Consider the following 27,912-nt stretch of genomic DNA (forward strand, 5'->3'; position numbering starts at 1 on the left):
TTGTGAAGATATAATTATTTTTTTTATTTACATTTTAAAAGGTTAAATAAAACTTTGGATACTTTTTAGCAGATGAAATTGATTAAATTAATTTCAAGAGATTTGTTTAAATGTTCATATCTAATTACAGGTAGTGCTCTAACATTTGCTATACTCCGTTCAGAGAATGAGCAAAAACAGTAAGATAAAGAAGTAGAAAGATGTTAGAAAACCATAACTAAACTTTTTAAATATTAATTAGGTTTTTATGATCATGAAAGATAAAGTTCGGCAAAGTTGTAATTCCAGTTTGCAAGATGGCTTTAGTATGTCCAAGCCTCCAGGCCATCTGCTTGTAAATGTGGTTTCTAAATGGGCAGTCATTATTATGTTGCCTTATTTGATAAAAATTTCATCATCCAATTCTCGTCAATTTTATTAAAAACATCTGATGTGAACACTCTCTTGAATTCAAGAGACTAATTCTTTTCGAGTTTCTCTTATCATTCTTAGGCTTAATTAGAAAGTTTAAACCTCTTTATAGGTTGCTAACTCCACGAGAACCTCTCCTACCAGAGATGGTTACTACTTCTACTACACGTAGTACCTTTAGTTGTAGAGTATACTTGGAAAACTTCCTTAACTTCTATCTACTAAGTTTATTTTCATTAATATAAATTACAGATGTATGTGGAAGGGTTTTAGTAAAAAAAATTCAGCAATTCACAGTCAAGTAGGCTACTGTTTAAAACACATTTATTTCATTTACATCAGTTAAATTTTTTTTTTTTTTTTTAATTAATACTTCTTTTTTCATTAAAATTTTTTAATTGAATAACTTAAAAATTAATACCTTTTTTCTCAATTAATTATTCCAAATTTACATATACATAAACGCAGAGCACTTTGAGAATTCGCCTTCAAGGCCATATTTATTTGCTTTTATCACAATTAACAAGTATATAGGATTTCTTTTACATCTACAACAAAACGTTGTGCATCATTCTGTATTCTTTTACATTCTTTAAAATATACATAGCGATTTGCTGAAACTGATGAAAAATCGAAACCATTGAGAACTACTCGTACAACTTTACCCCGTTACTGCAATTTTTAGAGTTGTGTCAGAGATGTTTTTAGAGCTGAAACTAAACTTAAAAGTGTACCCTACATATGAGTTGCACTCGAAAAACCTTAACAAAAAGGGTGGTTTCTCCTATTAGACATATAAGCCCCTTTTCGGCCGCAGTGCCAGAGTGATTGATAGGACCACCCTTGGCTTTATATAATCGTGCGCTCAAACAAACTTTATGCTGACAATGCTGACGCTCTGACGTTTCAACTAATTCTGAAAGCGGAGGGGAAAATTATCTAGAATCACCCGGTATACAACGTATGGACTATTTATTTAATCTTTACTCCAGAAGAATGTGATTTAAGAAGAATCTAGGGCGTTCTGAGCCATCGCGTTAGCCACAAATGTACGTGTATTTTAATAGATGGGACCTTTGGAATAACTGTAGTGAGAGAAACTTTGTTTAGTGTTTCAAACCAGATTTGATCCCCTAAATCCTGAAAATTTGACATATATCTTTTGTTGGACTGGATGATATGTAGGAAATAATTTTCCATCCAATAAATTTCGGCAAAAGTGAATATATGTTGACGGTTCTTACAATGTCGTTCAATATTACAGCTGATGGAGAATAACAGGCACAAGAAAGATCAACTTTCGGAGTACTTAAAATTATTTTAAATGCTTATACTAGAGCGACGATTTCTAAGAAAGATTTTTAAAATCTAAAGAAACATACAAAGCGAGATTAAGATTCTTGGGTTATGAAACGATAATAGGGAAGATCTCCACGATTTTGGCGGTTAGATTGAAGTATTCATACATACATATTTCATACCAACAGTAGTTTTCTCCTCTCTTTTTCTTGGACCAGTATGGATTTGGTCTTTTCTCTAAGAAAGTAACTATTACAAAAGAACGTTACATTCTAAAAAGCTCAGTTTTATCCTGCAATTGCAGCAAAGCGACATGACATGAGAAAGTTTATTCTTGATCAATATATCCTCCAAAGGGTTGGAATTGCCAAAGAATATCAAGTAAAAAATATCGGGTAATTCAAAAATCCTTAATATTAATGAAATTAACCATACCTTACATTTAGATGTACACAAGGTTTTAAATCAAAATCCACTAGATCTATTTTACTTCCCTTAAATTCAGTGTTTGCTTATGAAATGTTGGTATCTGTATGGAAAGAAAATGAAACAGTGTGATAATCAACAATAGTTGCACACATTAACTAGCTGTGTAGCTTCATTTTGTGAATGTTAAGTGTGTAGTACAAACATTAAGCTATGCTACCCGAAGACCCACCAGATCCGTAAAGTCAATTTCCCCTTTCACGATCCCTGACAAAGCTCTCTCTCCGCGGAACAGAATTACCTACCAATCTCTTAAAGTTGTCTAAGAAATCATATAAAATAAAAGTTATGAGAAATGGATGAATTGGGCGCTGGAGAATACACTTATAAAAGAATCAGGAGAAAGCTAGGAACGTGAGAAAACAACAGCTTCGGAGGTTTTGACCAGGAAACATAATTATATTTTTTGGTAAATGAGTTGGTTTAGTCACTAACAAAACAATGCCAAAAGAAAGACTCCTCTAACTAATTGCGAAATAAGTTTTTCTTGAGGGCAACTATAGAATTGATTAACAGAATAAATCCGTATTCTTACCAAAGCGGTTTTATAGTTAGTAATAATCCGTAAAAGAAAACAAAAAACAAATAATGAAGAACCCAAACTTAAACGTATTTTCAACAATTACTTGTTCAGCTTTTGAACACACAAAATAACAGAATGGCACACAATGTTTGTTACACAAGTTTAAAAAAAAAAAATTGTTAAAAAATAATAAGAATAATAATTGAAACATAAAAACGAACTACAATGTTTTTCTATTCAAAATAAACTAAAATTATACCTCTAAACACATGATAACAGTTTATAAAATAAAATAAAAAAGAAACTTAAGTTCTTTTATAATAATATATATAAAACAATAGTTTTTTCTTAAATCTCTTTTATAATTCAAATTTTTCTTAAAATAAAGAAATAAAAGAATAAAATCACCTACAATCAAATGGTGGTACATTAAAAAAAATATATATATAAATATATTATATATAAAAAATTATACACACAGAAAGATTTCTTAAAAACTTAATCTCAATATGAGATTTACACTAAGCTTTTTTTTTTTAATTCATAATTATTAAAAACAATAATAAGTTTCTTCAAAATGAAGGGTAATAAGTCCTTACTTCATTACAAACTTGCATAAAATTTACAAACAAGTGTATTACAATAAAAAATATTAAAAAACTAAACAAAAAATATTTGTACGGCAGATACCAGTTTAGTTTTTATTACTTGTATAATTTTTGATGCACTTTTTTAAGAAAATTTTAACACTATATATATTATAATATATTTTACTTTGTAGCATTTAAAGATATTGTGGGAAACAATTTCTAGCAGTAACAAATAGTAATAAAATGAAATAATTTGGAAGGTAAGAGAGATTTTGTGGTTCTTTTCTTGAAAAGTTATTATTTTTTTTAATACAAAAAAGCTGTATTCTTTTCAGCATTATCCAAAAAAGTCATCTTTTTTTTCATGTAGTCACACAAAAATCCATCAAATCAGTCCCTAAATTTATTTCATTCTCCTCCTTTATCCACACTCGCAAGTTTTAACGAGACGTTTCAAACTATCCATTAATTCATTTTCATTAAATATCTGACGAAGCTAATTGGAACTGCGTTTTTTTGCTATTGTATTACCAGTTAAGACTAATCAGTTGACTAATTAGATAATTTATAATGTAGAGCTATTTTTCCTTTTATTTTGTGTCTAAAAGTGTTGAGAAAAATATTAATTTCTTTACCTACTTTTGTTACGGTAGTAAATATTTATTTCGTAAGTACGCTGTTTAGCTTGATTGAAAAGTGAAATTTTTATCCATTACTCCTAAATGTTTTTTGTTTGGTTTTACTTATGTTTCGATAAATGTTGATTTCATTTGTAAGTAATTAAGAATTATTTCCTTCTTAGGTATATTGTTTAATTACATTGTGAAGTGAAACATTCCAGTTTTTTAAGACGCAAAAGAAAATTTATATTATAGAATGGAAATGACAGTAACTGGTGCTCTTGAAGGCAGCTGAAAATATTTTGTAATAGGTGTTATACATTTTATTTACAAAAAGTACTACGTATTGTTATATATGTATGCAACAGGCATTATGTACTTACTATATTAGCGATTGGTATTATATAACTTGTTTAAGTTATAAGTAAGAAATATTTTCACTAACTCACATGATTTAAATTTTGGCATGAATACTCCAGATGGGTCCCTCGAAAAATGTTTTGAAATGTCTAAGTATAATTTTAAAATTGACCTTTGTAAACCTGTATCTATTATAATATTAAATGAAATTAAAATATGCCCTGGACTTTCAAATTTAATAAAAATAATTGGTTAGGTTCCTGTGCTTTTAATATTTTGTCCTCGAAAAAGCTTCTTCTTTTTTTATTAAATTTGAAACGCTAAATGTTTCTATAATAGACACTATAAAGTTTTTTTTTATATAATAAAACATAACTTTTATTTGAAACATTTCCTGAATTTTTTTTTCTGGAAAGAGGATTTTTAGGGATGTACAGCTAGGGTCTAAAGTTTAAAAAGTGAATTGAAAGTTCTATGATAAAGAAGCAGAGTGCTCTGGCGAAAATCATTGTCCAGGCAGAATTGACTCAAACAATTCTAAATTATCTGCCAATTAACCAATACCCAATCTGCCAATTAACATTTATTACCGCTCGACAAACAAAACTTCCAAGAATTTTTCAATTAGAAATGGAAGAAGAGAAAGTCCAAAAGTGTTCACACTAGATGTTTTAATCTCCAGAAAGTTAAGAAGCAATTTAATATGATTTCTGAAAAAATTATTATTTGTATTTACTCGTGAATATTCGTATACTCGACTAGCATTCTTACTGTTTGATGAATAATAATAATTATTAATAGATTGTTGGTTTAATTTTCATTACTTTCTATAAAACTGTAAAAACAAGTATTTTCGGACATTAAATAAAAGTCAAATTGAATTTAAAAATACTAATAAGAAAAGGAATAAGTAGGATTAGTTGCACCTAATACGTAAATGCTAAATTACGTTCCTAAACGCGTGATGCTTTCTCAGAGATCTTTGTGCCATGAGTAATCTAAGTGAATTCTTTTAGAGCATTTTTTTTTATACACACATATAATATATATGTATACGTATATAATATATCATGATTTAAATTCTGTTAAGTACAAAAACTGTGAAATACTGGATCCCAATAAGGAGGCAGAGACAATGATCCGAATAGGCCCCATGCCATCTAATCTCATTCACCCAAAAAGAAATAATACTTTTTCAGACTTCTTGTGGAGCAGGCCTAGTTGATGAAAATTGGAAAGACTTCCAAAAAGTACAAATTCCCTAGGGTTATTAAACTAAATTTTTAGAAGAGTTCATTCACATTTTACGAAATTTGTTGAAAATGAACCCATGGCAGTAAGGTAAACTGTAAGATGATAAACAAAGGAGAATAAACTTGGAGCCTGAGTTGGTTCGAAGGAAAAAAAAGTTAATATGTAAGCCATTTTTTTTTCTTAATTAATCTTTATTTTTGCTCAAACTTCAAGAACCAGTGGAGTGCCCTAAATCAAAATGAAAATGTTTTAAACCAGAAATTATATAGATAATTACTTTTGTTTATAATATTGAGTAGCATCAGATTTCCCAACTATATTGACTGAAAATAATATACAAGTTACAATGAATAGTGTAACACATTTTTATTATTTTTTTTTTTACAAAAAACGATTTTTCACTGGTCTTTGCTACAAAGAACTTTCTCCTCACAATTTAATGCCGAATTATTTAATAACAAGTTTAAAGAATGTTTTGCCAGTAAATTTGAAATAATTATCTCTTTAAAGAACCCAATTTAGCTTTAATTTTATCCGTCCTAGCACACATGTTTTATTATATTCCTGACCGGTTTTGGGCTTTCATCCACCATTAGAAGTGGATTAATAAGTTTTTATGTAAAGAATTCGACTTCACTTATGTCTCCGTCTCACATACTTTTGCTGGATAAGTGAGAAAAATTACTTGATGTGATATATGTGTGATAACCATCTGAGGTTATTGGCGCTTTGAGCTTTTTTCAGCGCCTTCGGCCTCTGGACAGTGTTCTCTCGATACAATGTCTACCTCCGGACAGTGAGCTGGAAGAAGCTTCTAGAAAGAGAAAATATTAGGGCCGGCAGCTAGAGGAAAAGCAAGAAGTCTTAAGCCTGTAGGATAATTTTACAGGTGATGTTGGAGATTGTGAACGAATAACTGTTACAAAAATCTGATCACGCCCGCAGTGGTGGGTAATATCTTATTTTTATCCGTCGCAGCTTACACGTTTATTGTCAGTAAGTGTAGTGCGAGACGGAAAGTCGAAATCTCTACGCCAAACTGAACTGCCTCTGATGATGGATGAAAATCACAATAAACATGTGTGCTACGACGGATAAAATCAAAGATGTTATCTAGCACTGCGAACCTAACCAAATTTTCAACCCAATTTATATTTGTCAACTTTACAATCTTACAGTCGTGATTCAAACATTAGGGCACTAACTAGTTCAATTTTCATAAAATTGATTAATTTATATATCAGAAGAAAGGATAAGGCTGTCACGGTGGTTACTTTCCACTTCACATGACCATAAAGAATGGTTTGAATTCAAAAGTGATGGGATCCATGGTAAAAACAGAACACGTTTGCGTATTCCTTTGTGGTTACCACTAAGAAAACCTTTTAGAATTAGAATTCTGATTTTTGAACTGTGATAACCTGTTGCTTTTTTCACCAAGGGTCTACCGTAAAGCAAGTCGATTGAAAATATGATTCCTTTCTTCTTATGTGAAGTAAGAGGCTATGGAACGCATTTTTTATATTTTCTTTTTGTAAAAAGAAAAACTGTACGTGAGAACGAAATTTGCTAGGTTTTCCAAAAACATTTGATTTAAAAGAAAAAATAAACTTAATAATCCCAGCAGGAAATTCGGAATCGGGAAAAAAATTCTTTCTCTAAAGCCCAATGCAAGCGCAGTTTATAACAATTTCCAAGCAACTTTTAACATAGGCCATGCCTGAATTATTATCTGCAATTGACTGATATTATAATAATATAATAAACATTCTGGTAGCCAGCCAATATACTACAAAAGTAGAAAAAGAAATGTAATTAATTGTCTATTAAGCAGAGTCCAACATGATAGACAGGAACAGGGCCCTCCTATTTAGGACCTCTTATACATTCAATGGATTATCTTCAGTCTTGAAAATACTCATTAAGCATCTGGAGAGAGCTGACGAATATGACTACTCTCTTTATGTCACCAGCACATCTCTCAAACTCCTAGTGGGATCCCGTACTGGTATTTTGGTTGAAGATCATCTTTACAATGAGCTCTATCACTGTCAGAACGTTTATATTATTTGTGAGATGTTTGTAACACCAATTCTCTTATAACAGATTGTTTGGGGTGTGACGAGATTGGGTGCAGATTGGCCTTAACAGCTTAGGCTAATTCGTATTAAGGTTACTGTCCGATTATTTTCAAACAGGTGTGAATAACAGATGGCTCAAGACGTATCTGGAATTTTGTCCTACGCTCAGCTTGGATTTCCACAGGTAGGAACACATATGGATCCAGAGGGCTTTGGGCATTATAGTGCTTACCTTCCTCGACTACTAACAAAGCTACATCGCAGCAGTTACTTCCCGCCTCAAAGCAGTATTCTCTCGTTTCAACAGTACGGTTCATCACTGGGATGGATGCAGAGGCTTCCAGAAAAAGAAACAAAACTAAGGGCAGCACACTAGGTGCGAACCGGTCTATCTCAGGCTTTGGAAGTTCAGCGTAATACTAATTTAATTGAGCTTTTCCCTAGTATCGAGGCAGTTCTTGCTAAAATTTGTGAAAGGTGCTGATATTTAGTTAACTTAACCCTAAGAGAGTATCGAAGAAGACACTTACTTAAAGCGATTAAACCCGTGTTTCACTTTAATCGAAAATACTTGCATTTTTCGAAAAATGTAGGTTTCTGGCCATTTGGAGTAAGCCTCCACTCCCACCATCCATTAGTTAGCTTGGAATGGCTCAGCGAAGTCAAGAAACGTCTCATTTCTGGAATTTAACAAGGACACTTTGTTCAAACCTAAGGAGTCCAATAGACTTATTATTAATGTGAGTGAATTTAATTGCATTTTAATAATAGCTGGAGAAAATATATATTAAAAACTGTTTTATTTCATATTAGTAGCAACCTTTTTTCACTAGTCTCTTTTTATTTTTTCATATATTCTATTAAACAAACCCTCGGTCATTTAAAACCAATAATAAAGTTGCAATTAGATTATTAAAACAGTGTGTATACCACGTTAGTATAATATATTCTAACGACCTACTTATTTCGTTCTTATTTCCTTTATTACAACCTAATTTTAAATAGTTAATTTTTTTTAAGCTTTTTTTTTCTTTATTAATTTGGATAATTTCCTACTGTCCTTTTTTTATGCTTTACAAATCCACTTATTTTTTGATAAGAAACATTATATATTATTTTTTCACTTTAAATAATAATCAACATTTACAATAATATTACATAAATAATGTATAAAAAAAGGACCAAGAATTATTTAAAGTAAAAAACCAAAGATCTATACTCAATTGATCAAAGAAAGACAATGTATACATATATATTTTTTTTTAATATAATATAATATATTTATATAACATATTTATTTTTAATAACAAACCATGGCAATTAATAAAGACTGGGATGCAATTAAATATTGTCAATTTCGTATGGAGCAGATATATATTTAATCGAATGTTTAAATACTATGTGTATAAACTTTATTTCAGCTAAGTTGACCCTAGTGTATCGAATAATTGTGCTTTGTAGAGTAATTAGAAAAATAAAAAGAGAATGGGAAACAGGTTGTTATTAAAGTAAAGTAAAATTAACTAACCAGCTAAGAAGTGTTAGCAATGTTGGACCCTGAGTAACTCACAATTAAAAAAATATATACATATCAAAGAATACAATCTTAAAACAACAAAATTCACACATGATAGGCTTGTGGTTGCGATTTACGAGCAATTAATGGTACATTAGTAGCGTTGGTTGAGATTGAAGACGTTGAGCTAACTATTGCCGTAGTTAATGCAGTAGATGCGCTCACCGCAGAAGGAACTACAGTTGCTGCTGCAGTTGGTGGCCCACCTATTGCTGCAGATTTCTCTTCAAAACCATCTTGTTGCCTACGATCAGCAAACACTGGATACGCCAATGTTGTGTTCAATGAATCATTGTGCTCCTCTAAGGAATTCTGAGAATAATGTAAGACCAAAGCTTTCAATGATTCATAAATATTGTACGGCTCTGCAAACCCATAGCCTCGATCGGTTTCATGTATTATACAGTGGTTTACTGTTCCACTGCACCTGTAAATTAAAATGCAATTTTTTTAAAGGTTCATTTGGTCATAGCAATAATGGGTGGTGGGGATTATAAAGCAACGCTGAAGATTTTTTGTTAATGGCCAGGCAGAGCGCTTTCTTCTTCAGCACAAACGCTGAACAAAAAATAAACTTCTAACTTATTAATACATTTCTAAGAAACCCCATAAAATAAACTTTTCTAGAAAGAAAATTCAAATAAAAGTAATAATTTATTATCTGAGTAGTTAGTTCGTTAAGTTTAATGAAAATAGTTACCTATAAACTCATCAATGATTTCTACGCCCTTACGAATCACTACCATAATATAAGTTCCATTTTCACTCCAACATATATGTCAAGTAATTTTTTGCAATTGGGTCATGCAGCGCAAAGAAGGGCACTTTAAAATTTTAATCAGAAATTAATCGTACTTTTATTCGTATGACAATTAATTAGTGAACTAAATTTCAAATTTAATCGTTAATCAAACTAGTTTAATCAATTTAAAAATATATGAATAAATCTGAGAATTTAATAGAACTTTAATTTTAATCACCGAATTAATTTAATTTCAATCGTTAATCAAATTGATTTAACCACTCATTATATGACTTTTCAACTTTATTCTGAGTATCTCCAACAAAAACTTTTCTATTAATTTTTTCAGACTTGGACTTCACAAGCAGACTATTCGCTAAACCAAGATACGTCCACCCTTACACTCACATTTAACCGTGTTGGTGACTCACTAGACCTACACACTCGTAGGAACTTGATACTTTCATTTTACGAGGGGTTAAATAAAGTTTTCTAAACTTCCATTGAGATATTTTTAAGTTTTACTACTTCTAAGTATTTAATTATTAAATTTCTAACGAAACTTCCAAGAAGAAGAAAATCAATCCACCGGATGTGCAATTTTAAAGAAAGGCTTTTTCTGTAATTTATTATGAATTTGCCAAACGGATTCATTTGAAGCTTACCTAATAGCATACTTAAGCTTAAATGTCAGTTTGGCTTGTATTTTTTTCTTAATCAATGGTTTGGTTCTGAGGGAATGTGTAGCATCCCATCAACATTATTATTAATTTGATCTCTTTTTCCTTTTTATCACGCAATTCTAAGTTACAATAAAATTCAATTACATTCGAAAATTACGGAAAGAAAAAGTCATGTGAGTGTTAATACGAGATTCTTTTCATGAGGAAGTAAAGTAAAACTGTCGAATATTGGCGAAAACTATTTGAAAACGATCTTATCTTAAAAAAAATCTTGAAAATTGAGAATTTTTTTTTTTTTGAATAATTTGTTTATATAATAATTTTGTTTAAATAATTCTCAATACTCACGTAAGATTAATATTATTTCTAAAATAACAAAAAATGTTATTAAAATATGAGAAAATAATAAAAGATTTAGAAAAATAAGTGAAAGGTATTGCTAGCACCATTGTTAATTCGCTTTGCCAGCCATAAATCGTTTTCATTGGACGGGGCGTGATTACCTTAGACATGGGCATGTCCCGCCCTTAGTCTGCAACCATACTACACTGCGATTGGCCAGTACTTTAAACCTAATAATTTCATGAAATAAGTAATTTAAAAACATGTTTTCAACATTTCTCCCATAGGTATTTGATAAACTTTCGAATTATGCAAGAAAAAAATGTCCCCTTAAAAATACGATAACTAATATTTCTTTTAGAATAATACTTCATGTTTTACACAATTATCGTTAACAGAAACTAAAAAACTTGAAATTTAAATTGTTTAATTGTGAAGTAGATAAAAGAGAAACGGGCATATTGTAGACTTGTAAGCCACCACTACATTGGCTGCAAGCTTACTTTACACTCCATCCGGTGGAGAACTCTAGTGGCAATTTCTGTAAACATAAATGCAGTTTATACATTCACATTTAACCATGTTGATGACTCACTAGGCTTATATAGCACTATCTTACACTTATATTTAACCATATTGACGATTCACTAAACTCATATAGGACTATCTTACACTCACATTTAACCATGATTGCGACTTACTAGAATTATATAGGACTATCTTACACTCATATTTAACCATGTTGATGACTCACTAGACTTATATAGGACCATCTAGTCTATCATTTTGTCAATCTATCTGCTACACACCTCCTTGTTAGTGAAGTAAGTGATTTGGGCTACTTCTTTTTCACCTTTGCTATTCCACTCTGGTGGAACCTCGTTTTGTAGGACGTTCCTGGATTAGAAAGATCTCAAGTAAAACTACATTACTCAGTTAATTTGTGAGTAATTGTTTTAATCTTACGCACATACTACAGTAACTCTCACTTTATGTTACACTGAACCAACCTTAGATTGACTTGCCACTTATAAAGTAGGCGAATACTACTTTAAGTAACCTTCTTTTTCATCTTTTTGAACAACTTGGTTACTCAATGCGGGTAGAGTGGATTTGTTTTATTACCTATTTATCGATGTTTTCAGTGAAATGTTAACACTCTACAAGTTTAAAGTATTACTTGTTACTCCTCCAGTGAACTATCTAATATGGCTATTTGTTTACAGATTTCAATGACAAAAATCCTACTGATTGTGGGGCCCCCACCAAACAATTGTTCCCGCTGGAACAATCGCTATAGGTCAACAGAGACGTCCTCAGAACTTATTCCAAAGACCTGATTGGGATAATCCTCAAGCACTCTACTCAACAATACACTAAGATGTGGACAAAGGGAGTCAACCTCACCGTTTTTGGAGAGGGTTTTTGGGAATAGAAAGGGAACAATAGTTAGAGAGAAGATGTTTCAAAAGTTTTTCCTATTTCTCCAAGCACTTGGGATATATTTCCCTATAGGAGAAGGTTTATCCTATGAATCGATCATCCTAAATTGCCGAACGACCAATTTCCTGAAAATCCTGGGTGGTTACCACGGTTAGAGGTGTTGCCCTCTCTAGAACCTTCCAAACTATTTGGGGCGCCATCTTTGGAATATCGAGGATAAGATTTTGGGACGGCGTGCACTGAACACCAGGGAATGGTTGTCCCTGACAAACCAGCTCTCCTCTTTTCTTGGAAAATACCTAATAAGTCTGATTCCAATAATTTGGGGGCGCCATCCTTGGACATTTGTTAGGGGGTTGGCCCGACTTACACTAGGGAGAAATATCCTGAACAACAACTTACGTGATTGATAGAGCATATTGCCCAGTGCGCGAAGGCCTTACAAGGAATGTACCGTCTTTAGTACCGGCTAGAAGACTCTCAGCCTTGTTGCGGGAACACTCCTTCAGGAGCCAAGTAGACTCGTCGTGGTGGGCGCACTCTGCCTCTTGTTCACATTTGCCAACTCCACCAGTCAGTAACTGCTTGACACTTGCCGTGGTCACACCACGCGAAAGTAGCCAACTGAAATTTTTAAATTTACTTAATAATCAGATTTACAATTATTGTGCCAAGCAGCTTCTAAAATGGACTCTCCAGGTAAGCAGATTGTTGTTAAAGCGGAAAATATAACTATTAGTCATGTTCTTATGCACCTGTGTCTGCTTGTTGAAAATCTTACTAGTAAACATTATGGCATTTAAATACCCCGGCGTGTTTAAATAAATTTCGCTTAAAAGTTTTGTTTTACTTTAAATAAGTATGGACATAGTGGAGATATAAAAGGGTCTTTGATACACATGAACGTAACGTCAATGCCTTCGCACAGTAGACCAATTGTCAAGACCACGCCCTCTTTACACTTTATTTTAAAGATTCTCAAAGTCAAACTCTTCTAATTCAAATTACTTTTCTTTTTAACGTTTCAAATAAAAGTAATAGGCATTTTGGTGAGCAGTAAACGAAACTTATAAAAACTCGATGCAGCTGTTTTCGAGAAAAATCTAAAAACCTAAAACCAAATGTTAAAGCTGTATTTCCCCTGCTTAGCAGATTTTCAACAAGCTTGAAATTCCAGTAATACTTTTTATGTTCTTTGATATTCTAAAGCTGGAAGTACAGTATCTGTACCGAAAGTCTTTAACCAGTTCACTGTTTATGATGAAGATATTCGTCACGAAAAAAGTGTAAAATTTTGTGTTAATGACGGGTATATTCGTCATGCGTTTTCAGTAGTGACCATCGGTATTTAATTTTGCAATTTTAGTTAAAACTAAAATATATTCGTAAACTGCAAGAAGTTTGGAAGATTCTGAGGCCATCTCGAAATAAAAATAACTAATAATCCAACAAGGTCGAAACAGTCAACTGGTTAAGAGGAAGATTGTGCTACTTTGAGAACCACAAAAAAAAAAAATCAATTTTTCTGGAAAAAAGGTTTAAATCTAAGTGATAGGCATTTAAATCGCATGACTGGAAGTGCGGTACCACATCTTTTAGCTTTAGTACTCTATCTACTCAGCTAAGGCCTGTTTTGATTGTTTGTGATTCCTTGCAATGATTTTTAGGAAGGGTTTTGGAACGTGACGCTTTAACAAGTCTTATTATAGTTACGATATTAAAGATAAATACCATGTAGTAAAAATTTAGTCGTGTGAGGTGTTTAAAAAAGAGACCGGAATATTTTTTTTAATCAACTATTGAAGTTCAATTAACATAAGTTTTGTTTTATTTGACACAGCTATTCACAAATTTTTCACTTACGCTTTATGTTTTTCCTTCTGCTTATCGAGCTCAACTATTTCTGGTTTAAGTTTATGCATTTCTCTCTCCAACGTTCTATTGTAAGCCACTTGTTGTTTTAGATTGTCTTCCAATTGTAATTTACTTTCTTCTAAGGAACGCAACCTTTGCCTCAAAATTTCAGCATTTTTTATGAAACTGTGAAGGAAAACCACACTATTAGTTTTTTTAATAAAGGTAGATGATTATAACTACAATATGCTGTCTTTGGTTTTAAAATTACACAGTAAACCGATCTTCACGTATTTAATAGATTATACGAACTTCCAAAACTACAGTCTAAAAACAATAATTAATTTTTCCATATTTTCGGCCCGTTTTTGCTTCAAAATCTTAAATAACCAAACAAAAACCTTCTACTTACAATGACACTATTTCGATCATGCCTTTTCATTGAATATAACATAGCTGGTTACGAAAACTCATTGTTCCCCTTATTCATTATTATTAATTTATTGAGTTTTAAAGTCAGTAATAAACTTTGTAAATTGATATTTATTACTCAATAATAGTTAAATATAGTTAAAATATAGTAAAATATAGTTAACATCGAAAATGCTTCCAATAAATTAATAGAATGCCATTAATGCATTTAGAAGAAAGGTTTGTTTTAGTAGATTTTTTAGACTGAAGATGGACCCTCAGTGCCTCGAAACGTAATTTTGGCTGAAATACTCATTTTTCTAGGAGATAGCCACTTGGCAAGCATGTGGCAACCACTCTAATCTCTCCAACTCTTAGTAGTAGTATACTTCATCTATAGTACCGTAGTCAGCTGTTGTTACACCCAGTAGCGACTTAAAATTATTAATTATGACAAAGACATGGTTTTCTGTAAAAAAAACATTAAAACTGAATTTTTATTCATAAAACCTGAATTCACAGTAGAATGACTCAAAAACCTAAAACACAAAAACTAAAAAGTCACTATGAAAAATGTACACAACTATAGCCTTCTTATTCTGCCGTAGGGCTAAGAGAAAAAGCCACTTTTCAGGGATATGGCGTCCGTGCGAGTATTTCATCTGATAAAACAACTATTTCACTCACACAAAAGCACACGAAGGCCTGCACAAGTTATAATGTACGTAATGACAGATTATGCGAAGTCTCAAGTAAACTGTAGCCCTTCAAAGAAAAATACATATACGAACATCTAACACTTTACAGATAACTAATTTCTATGCACAAATAGTTGTCACCTAAAGGAGTTACAACATATAATTTAGTCCACAGTGGATTTAGCTTGAAATCCTATGTTGTGAAACGTCTTATGTTGCGAAGCAAGTATAAATGAATAGTGGCGGTGGGGAAAGACTCCCTTACCACCAGTTGTTGCCCTCCTAAATTAATAATTAAATACAAGTCATGGCACAAGAGCTAGTGATGAACGCATATTAAGTTAATAAATTATATATTACAGAGTTAATTTAATAAATAATTAAAATAATGAAAGCCTATACAAATCAAATCTAATTTACCTCCTTATTTCATGCGGTTGAGCTTCTTTTTGGAATTTCTCTTGAATTTTGATCTGATCTTCAAACATGGCCACAGTTTCTTTAAAGGCATCAAGTGCTTGGCGTTTCAATTGTATTTCTTTTGATGTTGTACTGAATTCATCAGAATAATCGCTGTACGTTTTGGATTTGCCAACATATTCTGCGTTCAATTCAACAAGACGAGCAGCAACTTTTTCTATATCATTGTTATTTGATATTTCTTCTTCCTATAAATAATAAAAATGAATTTAAAATAAAACTAGAACTTCATTAATATAACGTGTATCTTCAATTTTCAATTTTAATTTTATCTGCAAGGTCTTACGAAATTTTGGAGTGCTACAGTTTTTAAATACAGCAAATACATACTTTCCTGTTTAATTAGACAGTAGGCTACTAAAGAGAGCATCTGGGCCAAACATGAAGACATGAGTTCTCAATATATGAGTTATAATACGTGTAACAGTGCTGTTTCGTCTTCTTCCTGGCAAAACCTGCAAAGACTATACGCTACCAGGACCAAGCAGATCATTTGTGTCCAAGGTCTACAGTTTGTAAGGATGCCTACGACCACCCTTAAGGCAGGCAGTCTGTCCTTGTTGGAAAAATACCACATTAAAAATTTAAGCGATTTTTTTCACAATAAATCTTTTAGCCTGCCTCTAACCTACTATACTACGATTTCCACTCAAAATTCCTTCCAGTAGCTGTACACATATTCTTTGATTGCTATGCTTTCAAGGCATTTTACAATGCTGCAGTAGAGTTAAGTTCTCGTGAAAACTGCATTGGACCTTCCCAGCCAAGCGACCTGCCACTTCATTGTCCCTATATACTTAACTTCCAGGCATAATACAAGAATGACCTTGTTTGGCTACCAATTTTCGCCAGCATCTCCAAGCATTCCCACATTATAGCCTTAAGCAAACTTTATAGACTTGGTGGAAGGACGACTGGATTTCCGAAAAGAAGAAGTTAGAATTAATAATCCCACGACTTTAAAAGACTACTTTTATAAAAATCGGTAAAATCGTAATGTCATTCAATTCCCATGAAATTCGGCACTTTCTGAACAAATTTTTATTCTTTTAGATTGAAGGGATCTCATAACATGTTTTTCCGGTGCAAAATTGGACATTGTTGCGAAACTTCCTTTCAAAGGAAGTAGTAAAAAAAAAGCAATAGAAATAAGAGAATGAACTTACTTGTTGAAATCTTGAAACTGGATACAACAGTTTAACATCGAGTGTCGAATTATACTGCGACAAGGAAACTGTCTTGTAGAACGAGACCAAATCCACAACATTATTAAAAGTGTATGGCTCAGTGAAACCATACTTCCCATTACGATGTGATATTTTTATCAATTTATTGCTTCCTCCTTTACGTAAAGTCAATGTGTATTCACCACCTTTGCTGGAAGCGTTACGCACCAAGAAAGTACCATCTGGTGTATCCATCAGCTTCTCGTTCACTTCATTTCTGTAATCAAAGTAACAATTTATTATCGTTTAAATTCATTACGCTCATTACGAGCCTGTGAGATAATTTTTCATAAGCATTTTACTGAAAGTTCAGTAACTATACTTAGCTAGTAGCGGAACCTTACTACAATAATAAAGAAGCATAATAGAAGAAATTCTCAGGTACTTTATTCTGAACTATACAGGGTGTATACGGAGGAGTGGTCGAAACTTCGGGAGGTGATTCAACAGCTCAAATGCAACAAAAAATATTCTCTTCACTTTGGCCCGATTCTCAATAGTGTCCAAGATATTTGCATTTTTAATTTTTCCGTCGATATTCGCGTTTTTCACCATGAAAATGGCCTTAACTTTTCTATCCTTTATCCTACAAAAAATCTGCTTATTCCAAACGAAAGAGCATTAAATTTCCTATAAATCTGCTTAATACAGAGCCTCAAAACGTTTCTTGTAACAATGAAATTTTTACCTCAATGTCTAAAAAATTCGTTCTCGATGATTTTTGTTAAAATTTTTAACTGTATTTTTCAATGATTAATGAATCAAGGAGTCACTCAATTACAGAAAAAGTTGTGCATTTATTGAGCTTCAAGACCATATGGATTTTTTTGGTTCTTAATAAAACCCCACTCCGAACAGAAGGGTTTAAATGCAGAAAACTGGGATTTTGCGTAAACGACTTTTCACTACTAATTTACTCAAATGTCAATTTTTGGAGAAGGAAAAAAGGAAAAGTAACCATTTTAGTTTTTAACAATTATTATTTAATAAAACCGAAGTAAAAAAAAATGATTATGGATAAAGCAAAAGGGTCTGTCCAAAGAACAAAATCAAAAATGCAAGATGTTTTCTCTTCCTAGGAGCTTGGACAGTGTTGTGTGTAACGAGAGAGCACTGTCCGGAGGCCGACAGTGCACTGAAAAAAGCTCCGGGCGCCTTAATGTTGAAGCGCCTAAAATCATAAAAAAGAAAAAAAAAAGCATTTTCATCTTGCATTTTTGTTTTTGCTCTTTGGACAGACCCTTTTGCTTTATCCATAATTATTATTTATGGCTTTAATAAAATGCTAGCAGGCAGGGGTAAAAAAAATTGCTTTTTTTTTTGTTCAAAAATGCATAACTTGGGAACTACAAAAGCAATTTTAATTAAAAAAAAAACAGTTTTTCTCACAAAAAAGTACTTTTAGAATTCATAATAAAAAATAGGGGTTCCCATTTGAAAAAAAAGGTTAGTATCTCTAACCTGCATATCAGCAGCAGAATTTCGTTTTTTATAATATCATTAGATACTACTCAAAAAATAAAGGAAGTTACGATTTCAACTTTTTTTCCATCATCTATAATTACCGAGAAAAAGGGGATGGACAACTTAGCCCTGACTCCCTGTATATAGGATGTGTGGGTATAGAATACATTTACTTAAGCGTCTGTAAGTGGAATAGAAAAAATTGGGAAGCGGCGATTTTTTTTTTGGAAATTTTGTACACTGTCAAAAATTAAATTAAAATAAATGTTAGTAAGTTTTTTGTTGTGTCAGTTTTGAAATTCATGGTGTTAGGATAAATTTTTGTGAAAATCATCCTAAGTAAGCTCCGTTTTGCCCTATTTTCTTCTTTCTTTAAAATTCTAGCGTCACTAAATTTGAAATCCAATCCTGTAAGTAATCTAGATGATGTTTAGTCTATGCAGTATTTGTGTACCGATGAGTTTGTTTTGCTAGCTATTTATATTAGTGAAGGTTTTTTTTTTAAAGGATGTTTTAAAATTTGCGGAGTTCGATTACATAAGTTGTAGGAGATTGTTGCCAGTCAGTTGCGTTTACCTCAAATAGCAAGAGTCTTGAGGAGGGTTTCTAAGTTAAGATAAATACTAGAGTATTGTCAGTTTTGTGTGCTACTTCATTCTTTTTAATTTAACGCGCGTCAATAGATGATTGGCGCTCGGAATTTTCTTCAGTGCACTGCCAACCTCGGGACCATGTTAACTCGATACACTATCACCGGTGAGTGAGCTGTAAAAGGTTCCGAGGAAGAGAAAAATCTAAGAGCGGCATTCGGAACCGGGATCTCCGCGTGAGAATTCAGATCGTAATGTTATAAGTGTTATGAGAAAATAATTTACTTTTTCCAATAGATTATTAAATAAATTGAATATAGATTTTTTCTGAAATAGATACACCTCCGATAATGGACAGTGTGGTCTGTAACGAAAGAACAGAGTCCGATGTCCGGCAATTCACTGGAGAAAGCTACAGGCGCAATATCCACAGATTGAAGCGCCTTAAATAAATACATTTAAAAAAAATTAAAAACAAAGAAACTATGTCAAAATCTATATCAAATAGAACTAACTAGTGGCAGACTGTCTGAAAAAAAAAGTTTAGTATAGTATGAAACTCCTTTTAAGGTTGAATCCATTATTGAAGCTATAAACACATCACTACTAGGAAAAAAGAAGTCAAAACTATAATAATGGAACAGCTTAAACTTTGGAGACTGATAGTTAAAAGCACAAGAGACCTAAATGAAAAAGAAAAAAATGGATGAGTCAAATCACTCAACAGTTGAAACCTCTCTTAAAATTAACAGAGTAGGAATAGTGCGAGAGATAAAAATAAATTTAGGTTGTTTAGTTGCGCATAATTAAAGCACTACACTATTAGTATAAACAAAATTCGAAGAGTTAACAAAAGAAATATAAAAATATTTTTTTTTTTTTAATAGCTTGGTTAGAAGTAGTTTCCCTGCCTTTTTGGAGCAGGGGAAAGACATAATTACCCTATTTTATGCAGGATAATGAGGGCAAACCTGGCTCTCAACCATGTCCCTTGGGTATGGAGGCCTGTAAAAATGATCTTTATTCCTAAGCCTGGGAAGAGAACTCATACCCAGGCTAAGGAATTTAGACCAATTAGTCTAGCATCGTTTATGTTGAAGGTGCTAGAAAAACTGATTGACATGCAGATTAAGGAGGTTAATTTAAAGCAACGGCCCCTGCATGCTAATCAGCATGCCTACCAGACAGCCAAATCTTGCGAGACAGCCCTGGTGCATGGTCGTGCACGATTTACTTGAGATGCTAAACCTAAGTGGGTTCTCGGTCCTTGGCTATGTGCGGATATTTCTGTGGTGGCCAGGGGTAGGCAGGCATGAGACAATCGTTGCTGAACTCATGGAGAAAGTTCTCAAGATTATAGAAAATTGGTGCAGAATGATAGAGCTCACATGAACCCTTCTAAAACTACTCTGGTTCCCTTTACTAGGAGAAGGGACACGGAGAACTACAAAAAGCTTCGGTATTTTGATAAAACTCTGGCTGTGTCGGGTGCGGTTAAGTATCTGGAAGTTGTCCTGGACACCAGACTCACTTGGAAAGCGCATCTAGATAGAGTTACACTAAAGGATAAACAGGCTTTTTATGGAATAACTAGAACCTGTGGTAAGACTTGGGGTCTTAGACCAAAAAAGACCCACTGGCTCTATACACATACAGTCATACCTATCATCACCTACGGTGCGGTGGTGTGATGGAGGAAGACTGAACAACAGAAAGTCCAAGAATTATCAATGCTCTTGCCAGGGTGCAGAGAATGGCCATTCTGACGATTACGGGGGCCTTTAGTAGTGCCCCTACTGCAGCGCTTGAGGTACTGCTGGGGTTTTCTCCGCTTCAGTATGTTATTCAGGCGGAGGCAAGGGTCAGTGCGTTCAGAATGACGTGCAATGGGCAATGGAAGTGCAACAGTTCCTGCATTGGCCATATGAACATAAAGGATAAGGTCGACCCTGGGCCGGTTATCGGCATGGCTGGGGACAGTATCTATCCTACCCACAGTTTCGAGACTCCATTTCAGGCGTTTCAGATCGAGGACTGAATGGAGGGTGAACTGGACGGAATAGTGCCGAAAGGGAGACATTTGGCAGCCTGACGGGTGCCATTTATGCCATTTTTCCAATAATTGACTATGTGGTCCAGGACTTCGACAGTAAACTTCTCCTCATTAGTAGAAACGCATGCAAGACGGATTTGTTTTTAAAGGTAAATTGGCAAGTATCTATTTTGCTGGGAGGCCTTATTGAGATTTTGGTACCTGCGACACAATCTGAAGTGCAATTTGACTCGACAGCTGCTGTAAGCCTCATAAACAAACAGATGGTAGTCCTGAACCTTCCTCTCTTGCTTGATTAACTCTTACACCATATATACAGGGTGATCCATTTAAAACGCACCAATCGCTAATAACGTTTTAGGAAAGCGTAATTTCGAAAAAACCCACGAAGTAAACTATATGTTTTTTTCGGTCTAGTTTTCAAATTTTCTGCTCATGATGCTGTATCTTTATTTTTGGCAGAGTTACGGCCAAAAACCTGTTTGGGGTTTTATAAGGACCACTGATTTTGGCAATGATTATGAAAACTACATAAAAAACTGTGAAAAATGACGTTGACTTCGTTTCGATATCCCTAATGTTAGTCGAGATATTTAAGATCAAAGTTACTATTTTATCTATTCGTGATCGGTTTTCGATATTAATTTTCTCCAGAAATACACGTTTTGGGAGGCCCTCTGACTGCAAAAAATGTTATTTGTGACGCAAAAATAATGTTAATTGAAGATTTTAAAACATGTAGTGTAATGTAATGGTTGTGGGTGAATCAGGATACATTTGTTTTATCATCAAATAAAAGCAATCATCACATCATTGTAATGTACCCTGTATGCGAGACTTCTTGAGCTATGATTACGGTAAGAATATTTTAGCAGTGTTGGTCTAGAGGTCAAAAGCGTGGTTTTCTATGTGGAAGATCCCCAGTTAGAATCCCGCGTACGACTACACTTTATTTAAAAAAGTATTATGATTTTTTAAGTAATAAGAATGACTGCAAACGCGGGATTCGAACTGGAGATCTCTCACTTACAAAGCCACGCTCTTGACCACAAGATCAACTCCCGTCCATCCTTGGTAACATATTCTTACTGTAATCATAGTTCAAGAAGTTTTGCATACTGGGTACATGGACATGATGTAATGATTGCTTTTATTTGATGATAAAACAAATTTATCCTGATTCACCCACAACCATTACATTACACTACATGTTTAAAAATCTTCAATTATTGTTTTTTTATTTTACTTTGCGTCACCAGTAACATTTTTTGCAGTCAGAGAACCTCCCAAAACGTGTATTTCAGGTGAAAAATTAATATCGAAAACCGTTCACGAATAGATAAAATAGTAACTTTGATCTTGAATATCTCAACTAATATTAGGAATATCGAAACGGGGTTAACGTATTTTTCACAGTTTTTTTATGTAGTTTTCATAATCATAGTCAAAACCAGTGATCCTTATGAAACCCTAATCGAGTTTTTGCCCGTAACTCCGCCAAAAATGAAGATACAGCATCGGGGGGAGAAAATTTGAAAACTAGACTAAAAAAAACATAGTTTACTTCGTACGTTTTTTCGAAATTCCGCTTTCCTAAAAAGTTATTAGCGATTGGTGCGTTTTAAATGGATCACCCTGTATATTATTATTTTTTTAAATGCGCATCGACTGCTGAGGCCATTAGCGGCGCCCTTACCATTTTTTTAATTATTATTATTTTATTGTGACCACTTGAGCTGGGTGACATGTGCCACATGCCTTCCTCGGACCGTATCTTGCCCAGTAAGGTAGGGTGGAACGTATAACCACTATTCAATTTTCTAAATCCAAGCCAGACAAAACGCTGTTAAAGCACATCTTCCCTTGTGATTTCACATACAGAATGCAAACAGCTTTTTACGCAAATTTCTAATACATTTTACAAGAAACTCATTATTTTTATTACTGTTTATTTACTCCCTTAGACACGGTAAGTTTAATTTTTTAAATATACCACATTAAAATGAATTATATGCAAATTATATATTACCTGGTAATATCGCCCCAATACCATTCAGCATCTTGTAGTGATGTACTCTCACGGTGTACAATTTCAGGCGCTACAGGTTGGGTGAATATCACAGTTGCTGAAATACCTCTTGGTGGTAATGTAGGTACGCTGGAGAACTCTGGCAAACTTTCGCCCCATTGTCCGTGCATTAACAGTAGTTCCATGATTCTTATATGAGCCTCTGTATTGTAAACTACTTGGCTGTTAAAGAAAAGAATAAACAAAATTAATTTAATGGATGAATAAAAATAAATGGAACAAATCCGCTTCCTCCTAAGAATTAGACTAAACTGAATTGAAGTACTACAGATACAGGTTAATCAATAGGTACAGGGAAAACTTAATCCAAAAAGTAGTTTCCTACATTTTTAGCACTAGATTTATTTTTAATCAGTCGTGAATAAAAGTTATTCTAGAAAAATGACTGGATGAGAAAGCAGACATGTCCCCCATTGAACGATAGCACGAATTTCGGAACAGAAAAGTTCCGAAACAAATATAGAGTGAACCATTTAAAACACACCAATTGCCAATAACTTTTTAGGAAAGCGGAATTCCGTAAAAGCCCACGAAGTAAGCTATATGTTTTTTTTGGTTTAATTTTCAAATTTTCCACTCCCGACGCTGTATCTTCATTTTTAGCGAAGTAACGGCCAAAAACGTGATTGGGATTTCACAAGGACCACTGGTTTTGACTATGATAATGAAAACTACATAAAAAATATGAAAAATGACGTTGACCTCGTTTCGATACCCCTAATATTTGTCGAGATATTTTAGATCAAAGTTACAATTTTATCTATTCGTGAACGGTTTTAAATATTAATTTTCCACCAGAAATACACGTTTTGGGAGGTCCTCTGACTACAAACAATTTTATTTGTGACGCAAAGAACTAAAATAATAATTGAAGATTTTAAAAAATGTAGTGTAATGTAATGGTTGTGGGTGTATCAGGATAAACTTGTTTTATCATCAAATAAAAGTAACCATCACATCATGTTAATGTGCCCCAAATGCAAAACTTTTTGACCTAGGATTACAGTAAGAATATCTTGCCAGGGAGGGGCGCGTGTAGGTCTATTGGTCAAGAGCGTGGCTCTGTAAGAGGAAGTTCCCCAGTTCGAATCCCGCGGGAGCAATGATTCATAATACTTAGTACATCATAATACTTTTTTAAGTAAAATGTCGTCATTATATATATCTTATAATATATATAAATACATATGATATACTCGTATATACTGGGTGACCAGAGTTATATGCTCCACCCACTTTTTTTTTAACTGAGGGAAATTTCGAAAAAATAAAAAACACGTATTTAATCATTTTTAGTCTAGTTTATTTTCAGTGATTGACCCATTTTTTTAAACCCCTGTATCTCGTGATACAGCATCCAACATTGTTTTTTCAAATGGAACGTTATATTTTTGCATATTTTTATAGTATTTGAGCTCCTTAAAAAAACAAATTTTTTTTTTGAAATCGGTTATGTTTTTCAAAAGTTATGGTAATTTAAAATATGAAAAACAAATTTCAGTTTATTGTCAAAATTACGTTATTTTTTTTTAAAGAATCTGTTCAAACTGGGCACAATCAACGGATACACAAGCCAAAACTCTGGACTCCCACGCTTTGCTTGTAGCAGCACTTATGGTGGCGAAGTCAAGATCTAGGCAGGCTAGAGTTATTCGACGTTCAGGTTGTTTTTTCTACAAACAGAAAGTTTGGAGTTTTAGGAAATCGCCTAAATCGGCCCATACTTCTACAGAGAGAACTTAACTGGTGCAAGGTATCTAACTTTTTTTAAGAGACATTTTGCCAGTTCTGCTTGAAGATGTTCCTCTACAACGTCGGCTAGATATGTATGTTATTTTCAACAAGATGGTTGCCCGGCACATAATGCGAGAGTTGTTCGAGGTTACCTTGACAGAAATTTCCGTGGAAAGTGCTTAGGGACCCAATGGACTATTTTTTGTGGGGATATCTAATAAATAAAGTGTACAGTAACCTTAATTCCGTGGCTTTAGTCGACGACCTGAAACGTCGAATAACTCTAGCCTGCCTAGATCTTGACTTCGCCACCATAAGTGCTGCTACAAGCAAAGCGTGTGAGTCCAGAGTAAAAAATATAACGTTCCATTTGAAAAAACAAAGTTGGATGCTGTATCTCGAGATACAGGGGTTTAAAAAAATGGATCAATCACTGAAAATAAACGACTAAAAATGATTAAATACGTGTTTTTTATTTTTTCGAAATTTCCCGCAGTTAAAAAAAAAAGTGGGTGGAGCATATAACTCTGGTCACCCTGTATATTATTTTTGTCAAGCACATTGCTGCGATCATTAGCGTCAATAGTAATACTGCCAGGATACAAACTCAGTTTGTTCATATGATTACATAATTGTATTTAGTTATACCCTCTCCCATCAACAAAAAGTTCGAAAAATTAGTAACCTAGCGTTACCTTATATATTATCAAGTTAACAAATTACTAAGATTAGCTGATGCTAATTCTAAAATTATATATTTTAAAACTGTCCGGTAGAGTAGTTGGTTTATTTTAAACTAAAACAAGAGTGGCGGCCTAGGGGGTTTTCAGACGGTATGGAACTAAGTTCAACCCTGGAATTGTAAGATTCAAAATACAGCTTCAAAGTGGTTGTTGATACACAAACTTCTGACAACTTAAGAATTTTGACATAAAACGACCGTATCCAGTATCCAGACAAATTAAATTAATCGCGCAGCTCTTCAGAATCAATGAATCAAATCAGTATGTAAGCAACTAAACAATAAATATCAATAATTACCAAACAAAAACTTACATAATCCTTTCCCAAGGTGGACGCAGGATGACATGACATAGGACGGATACAACAGGTGTAGGTGGACCTTTATAGCCGCGAGACCACTGCATTCTGCACACTCTACACAGATGGGCCAGCAGAAATGTGAGCGTAGATTTATGAGGTAACGGTAACTCGCCGGCAAGTCTCACCAAATGTAAACCACATTGTTCATCGTTTTTAATACCTTAATAGAAAAAAAAAAATCTTGAGTGAACCCTCACATGAAATTTAATCTAAAACTTTCAACACTACTAAGTTTTACAAAACATTTTTTTTTTTGCCTATGCTATGACTATAGCTACTTTAAACCATACGTTGTCTTGTGCCCATATCTGTCTATGTCTCAAGGAGGCGTTCTCTTTGACAACAAAGTTAATTGTTGGATTTCTGCCCATGTGGTACATTGTCATAGGATCGTCACTATTGCAGAACCTGCACAAAAGGGATTCCACTGTCCCTTACGATGCAGAAGCGCGAATAGGTAGTCGTACCCGATTATATGACGAAAACGCGCATCATTGTGGACATATCCGCTGAAAAGGGGATGATGATCCACTTTAGTCATTTTTTTTATACCGACTGCTAGTTTCCGTATGCGCCGAGCACTTGTATTTAAACTCAGCCGCAACATCACTTTTTGCGGTTGGAAGCATAGCCACTAATAAATTATCCTTTTATTATATTTCTTAAACAACGATGGAATCAGGAGGTTTTTATCAATTTTATCATAGAAAAGCTGCGTTCTACCGATGCAACAGGAATTGAAATAAAATTGTCAACGTAATACTAAGATTTTTATAGGAAGGTAATATTTTGCAAGTGCATTAGCCATTCCACGGTAAAAATTTAAGATTCTGATGAAATTGCCTTAGCAATGTTCTGGCAACATACAGTAAAAAATATTTTTGTTTCTTCGTACAAGTAAATTCAATTAATGCCGAGTTTTCGCATAACTTCAATGCAGAACTTAACCCAACCATTGGATGTTGTTACGTTTATCGTTTATCATTAGTTTTATTTAACCCACGTCTTTTAGAAAGAAAATAGGTAGTAATTAAGGATGGATTTGACTAGACTGCTTTCCCTGAAAAGCCTCGTCAACTTTACTTCATGACCCCCTTTGAGCTGAGTTTTTTTCTGTTACATATTTCCATTATTAATTTCTGACACAAACCAGGCAAGCAGCTGATAAAAAGAGAACATTTTCTTCTTTGGATTAGCATAGAGCAAGCGTAGCTTCAGCAACCTTGAATTATTTTTTATCTAGTACTGACAAAAAATCATTAATAATCGTGAGGCACAGTAGTGGTTTTTGACTATATTTGAAATGACTGAAGTTTCAGTTAATATTTACAAGACTCTTTTCCGAGTTAGGTAGTTGTAAGCAGTGTTCAAAATCCATGAGACTTCTTTAATGAGACAAATGTGCTTTTTTATTCATCATTAGATGGCATAATTGCTACTAATCAGCGTCACCACACGTGGTGTGGTCCCGACCTCTCTAATTAGCACTCGTCATCCCCCTTTTTAAAGGGAGGTATTCAGAAATCCCTGCAGTAGCCGCCACACGATCTACCCACCATTGCCTAGGGTTACCAGTTTTTTTGCTTGGAGGACCTGCTCCTCTTACTTATTTTTGGATCATCCATTCTGGTAAAATAATTAACCTTTCAGCTCAGCTTCATTGACTTTTTGCCATTTATTCTTCAACATATAGCTCTTTATTCTTTCTAATTCGCTTTATTATTATTTTTTTTTTTGACCGTAAATACTTTAAAATAATATTCTCTCAAAAATGAACTAATACTTTTTATCAGATTTTT

General features: G+C 33.4%; 1 protein-coding gene across 5 annotated transcripts in view; it reads right to left on the reverse strand.

The window, feature by feature from the left end:
- Nucleotides 1-701: 701 nt before the first annotated feature.
- Pi3K21B (phosphatidylinositol 3-kinase regulatory subunit alpha) overlaps nt 702-27,912 on the reverse strand; it is a 50,215-nt gene continuing 23,004 nt past the window's right edge. For 4 of the 5 annotated variants that reach the window (XM_074138269.1, XM_074138273.1, XM_074138272.1 and 1 more), the window contains 7 exons: nt 26,066-26,273; nt 23,216-23,437; nt 17,020-17,296; nt 15,794-16,041; nt 14,274-14,450; nt 12,813-13,034; nt 702-9,627 (listed from right to left, as the gene is read on the reverse strand). In XM_074138269.1, the coding sequence (XP_073994370.1) occupies nt 9,246-9,627; nt 12,813-13,034; nt 14,274-14,450; nt 15,794-16,041; nt 17,020-17,296; nt 23,216-23,437; nt 26,066-26,273 (1,736 nt within the window). In that variant the 3' untranslated portion in view covers nt 702-9,245. Of the gene's footprint in view, nt 9,628-9,647; nt 11,865-12,812; nt 13,035-14,273; nt 14,451-15,793; nt 16,042-17,019; nt 17,297-23,215; nt 23,438-26,065; nt 26,274-27,912 lie in introns of those variants that run through there. The other variant, XM_074138270.1, reaches the window with a different exon arrangement.

Source organism: Rhodnius prolixus, unplaced genomic scaffold (assembly GCF_049639745.1).
Source record: "Rhodnius prolixus isolate KJV_2025 unplaced genomic scaffold, Rpr scaffold_11, whole genome shotgun sequence".
Taxonomy (NCBI): Eukaryota; Metazoa; Arthropoda; class Insecta; order Hemiptera; family Reduviidae; genus Rhodnius; species Rhodnius prolixus.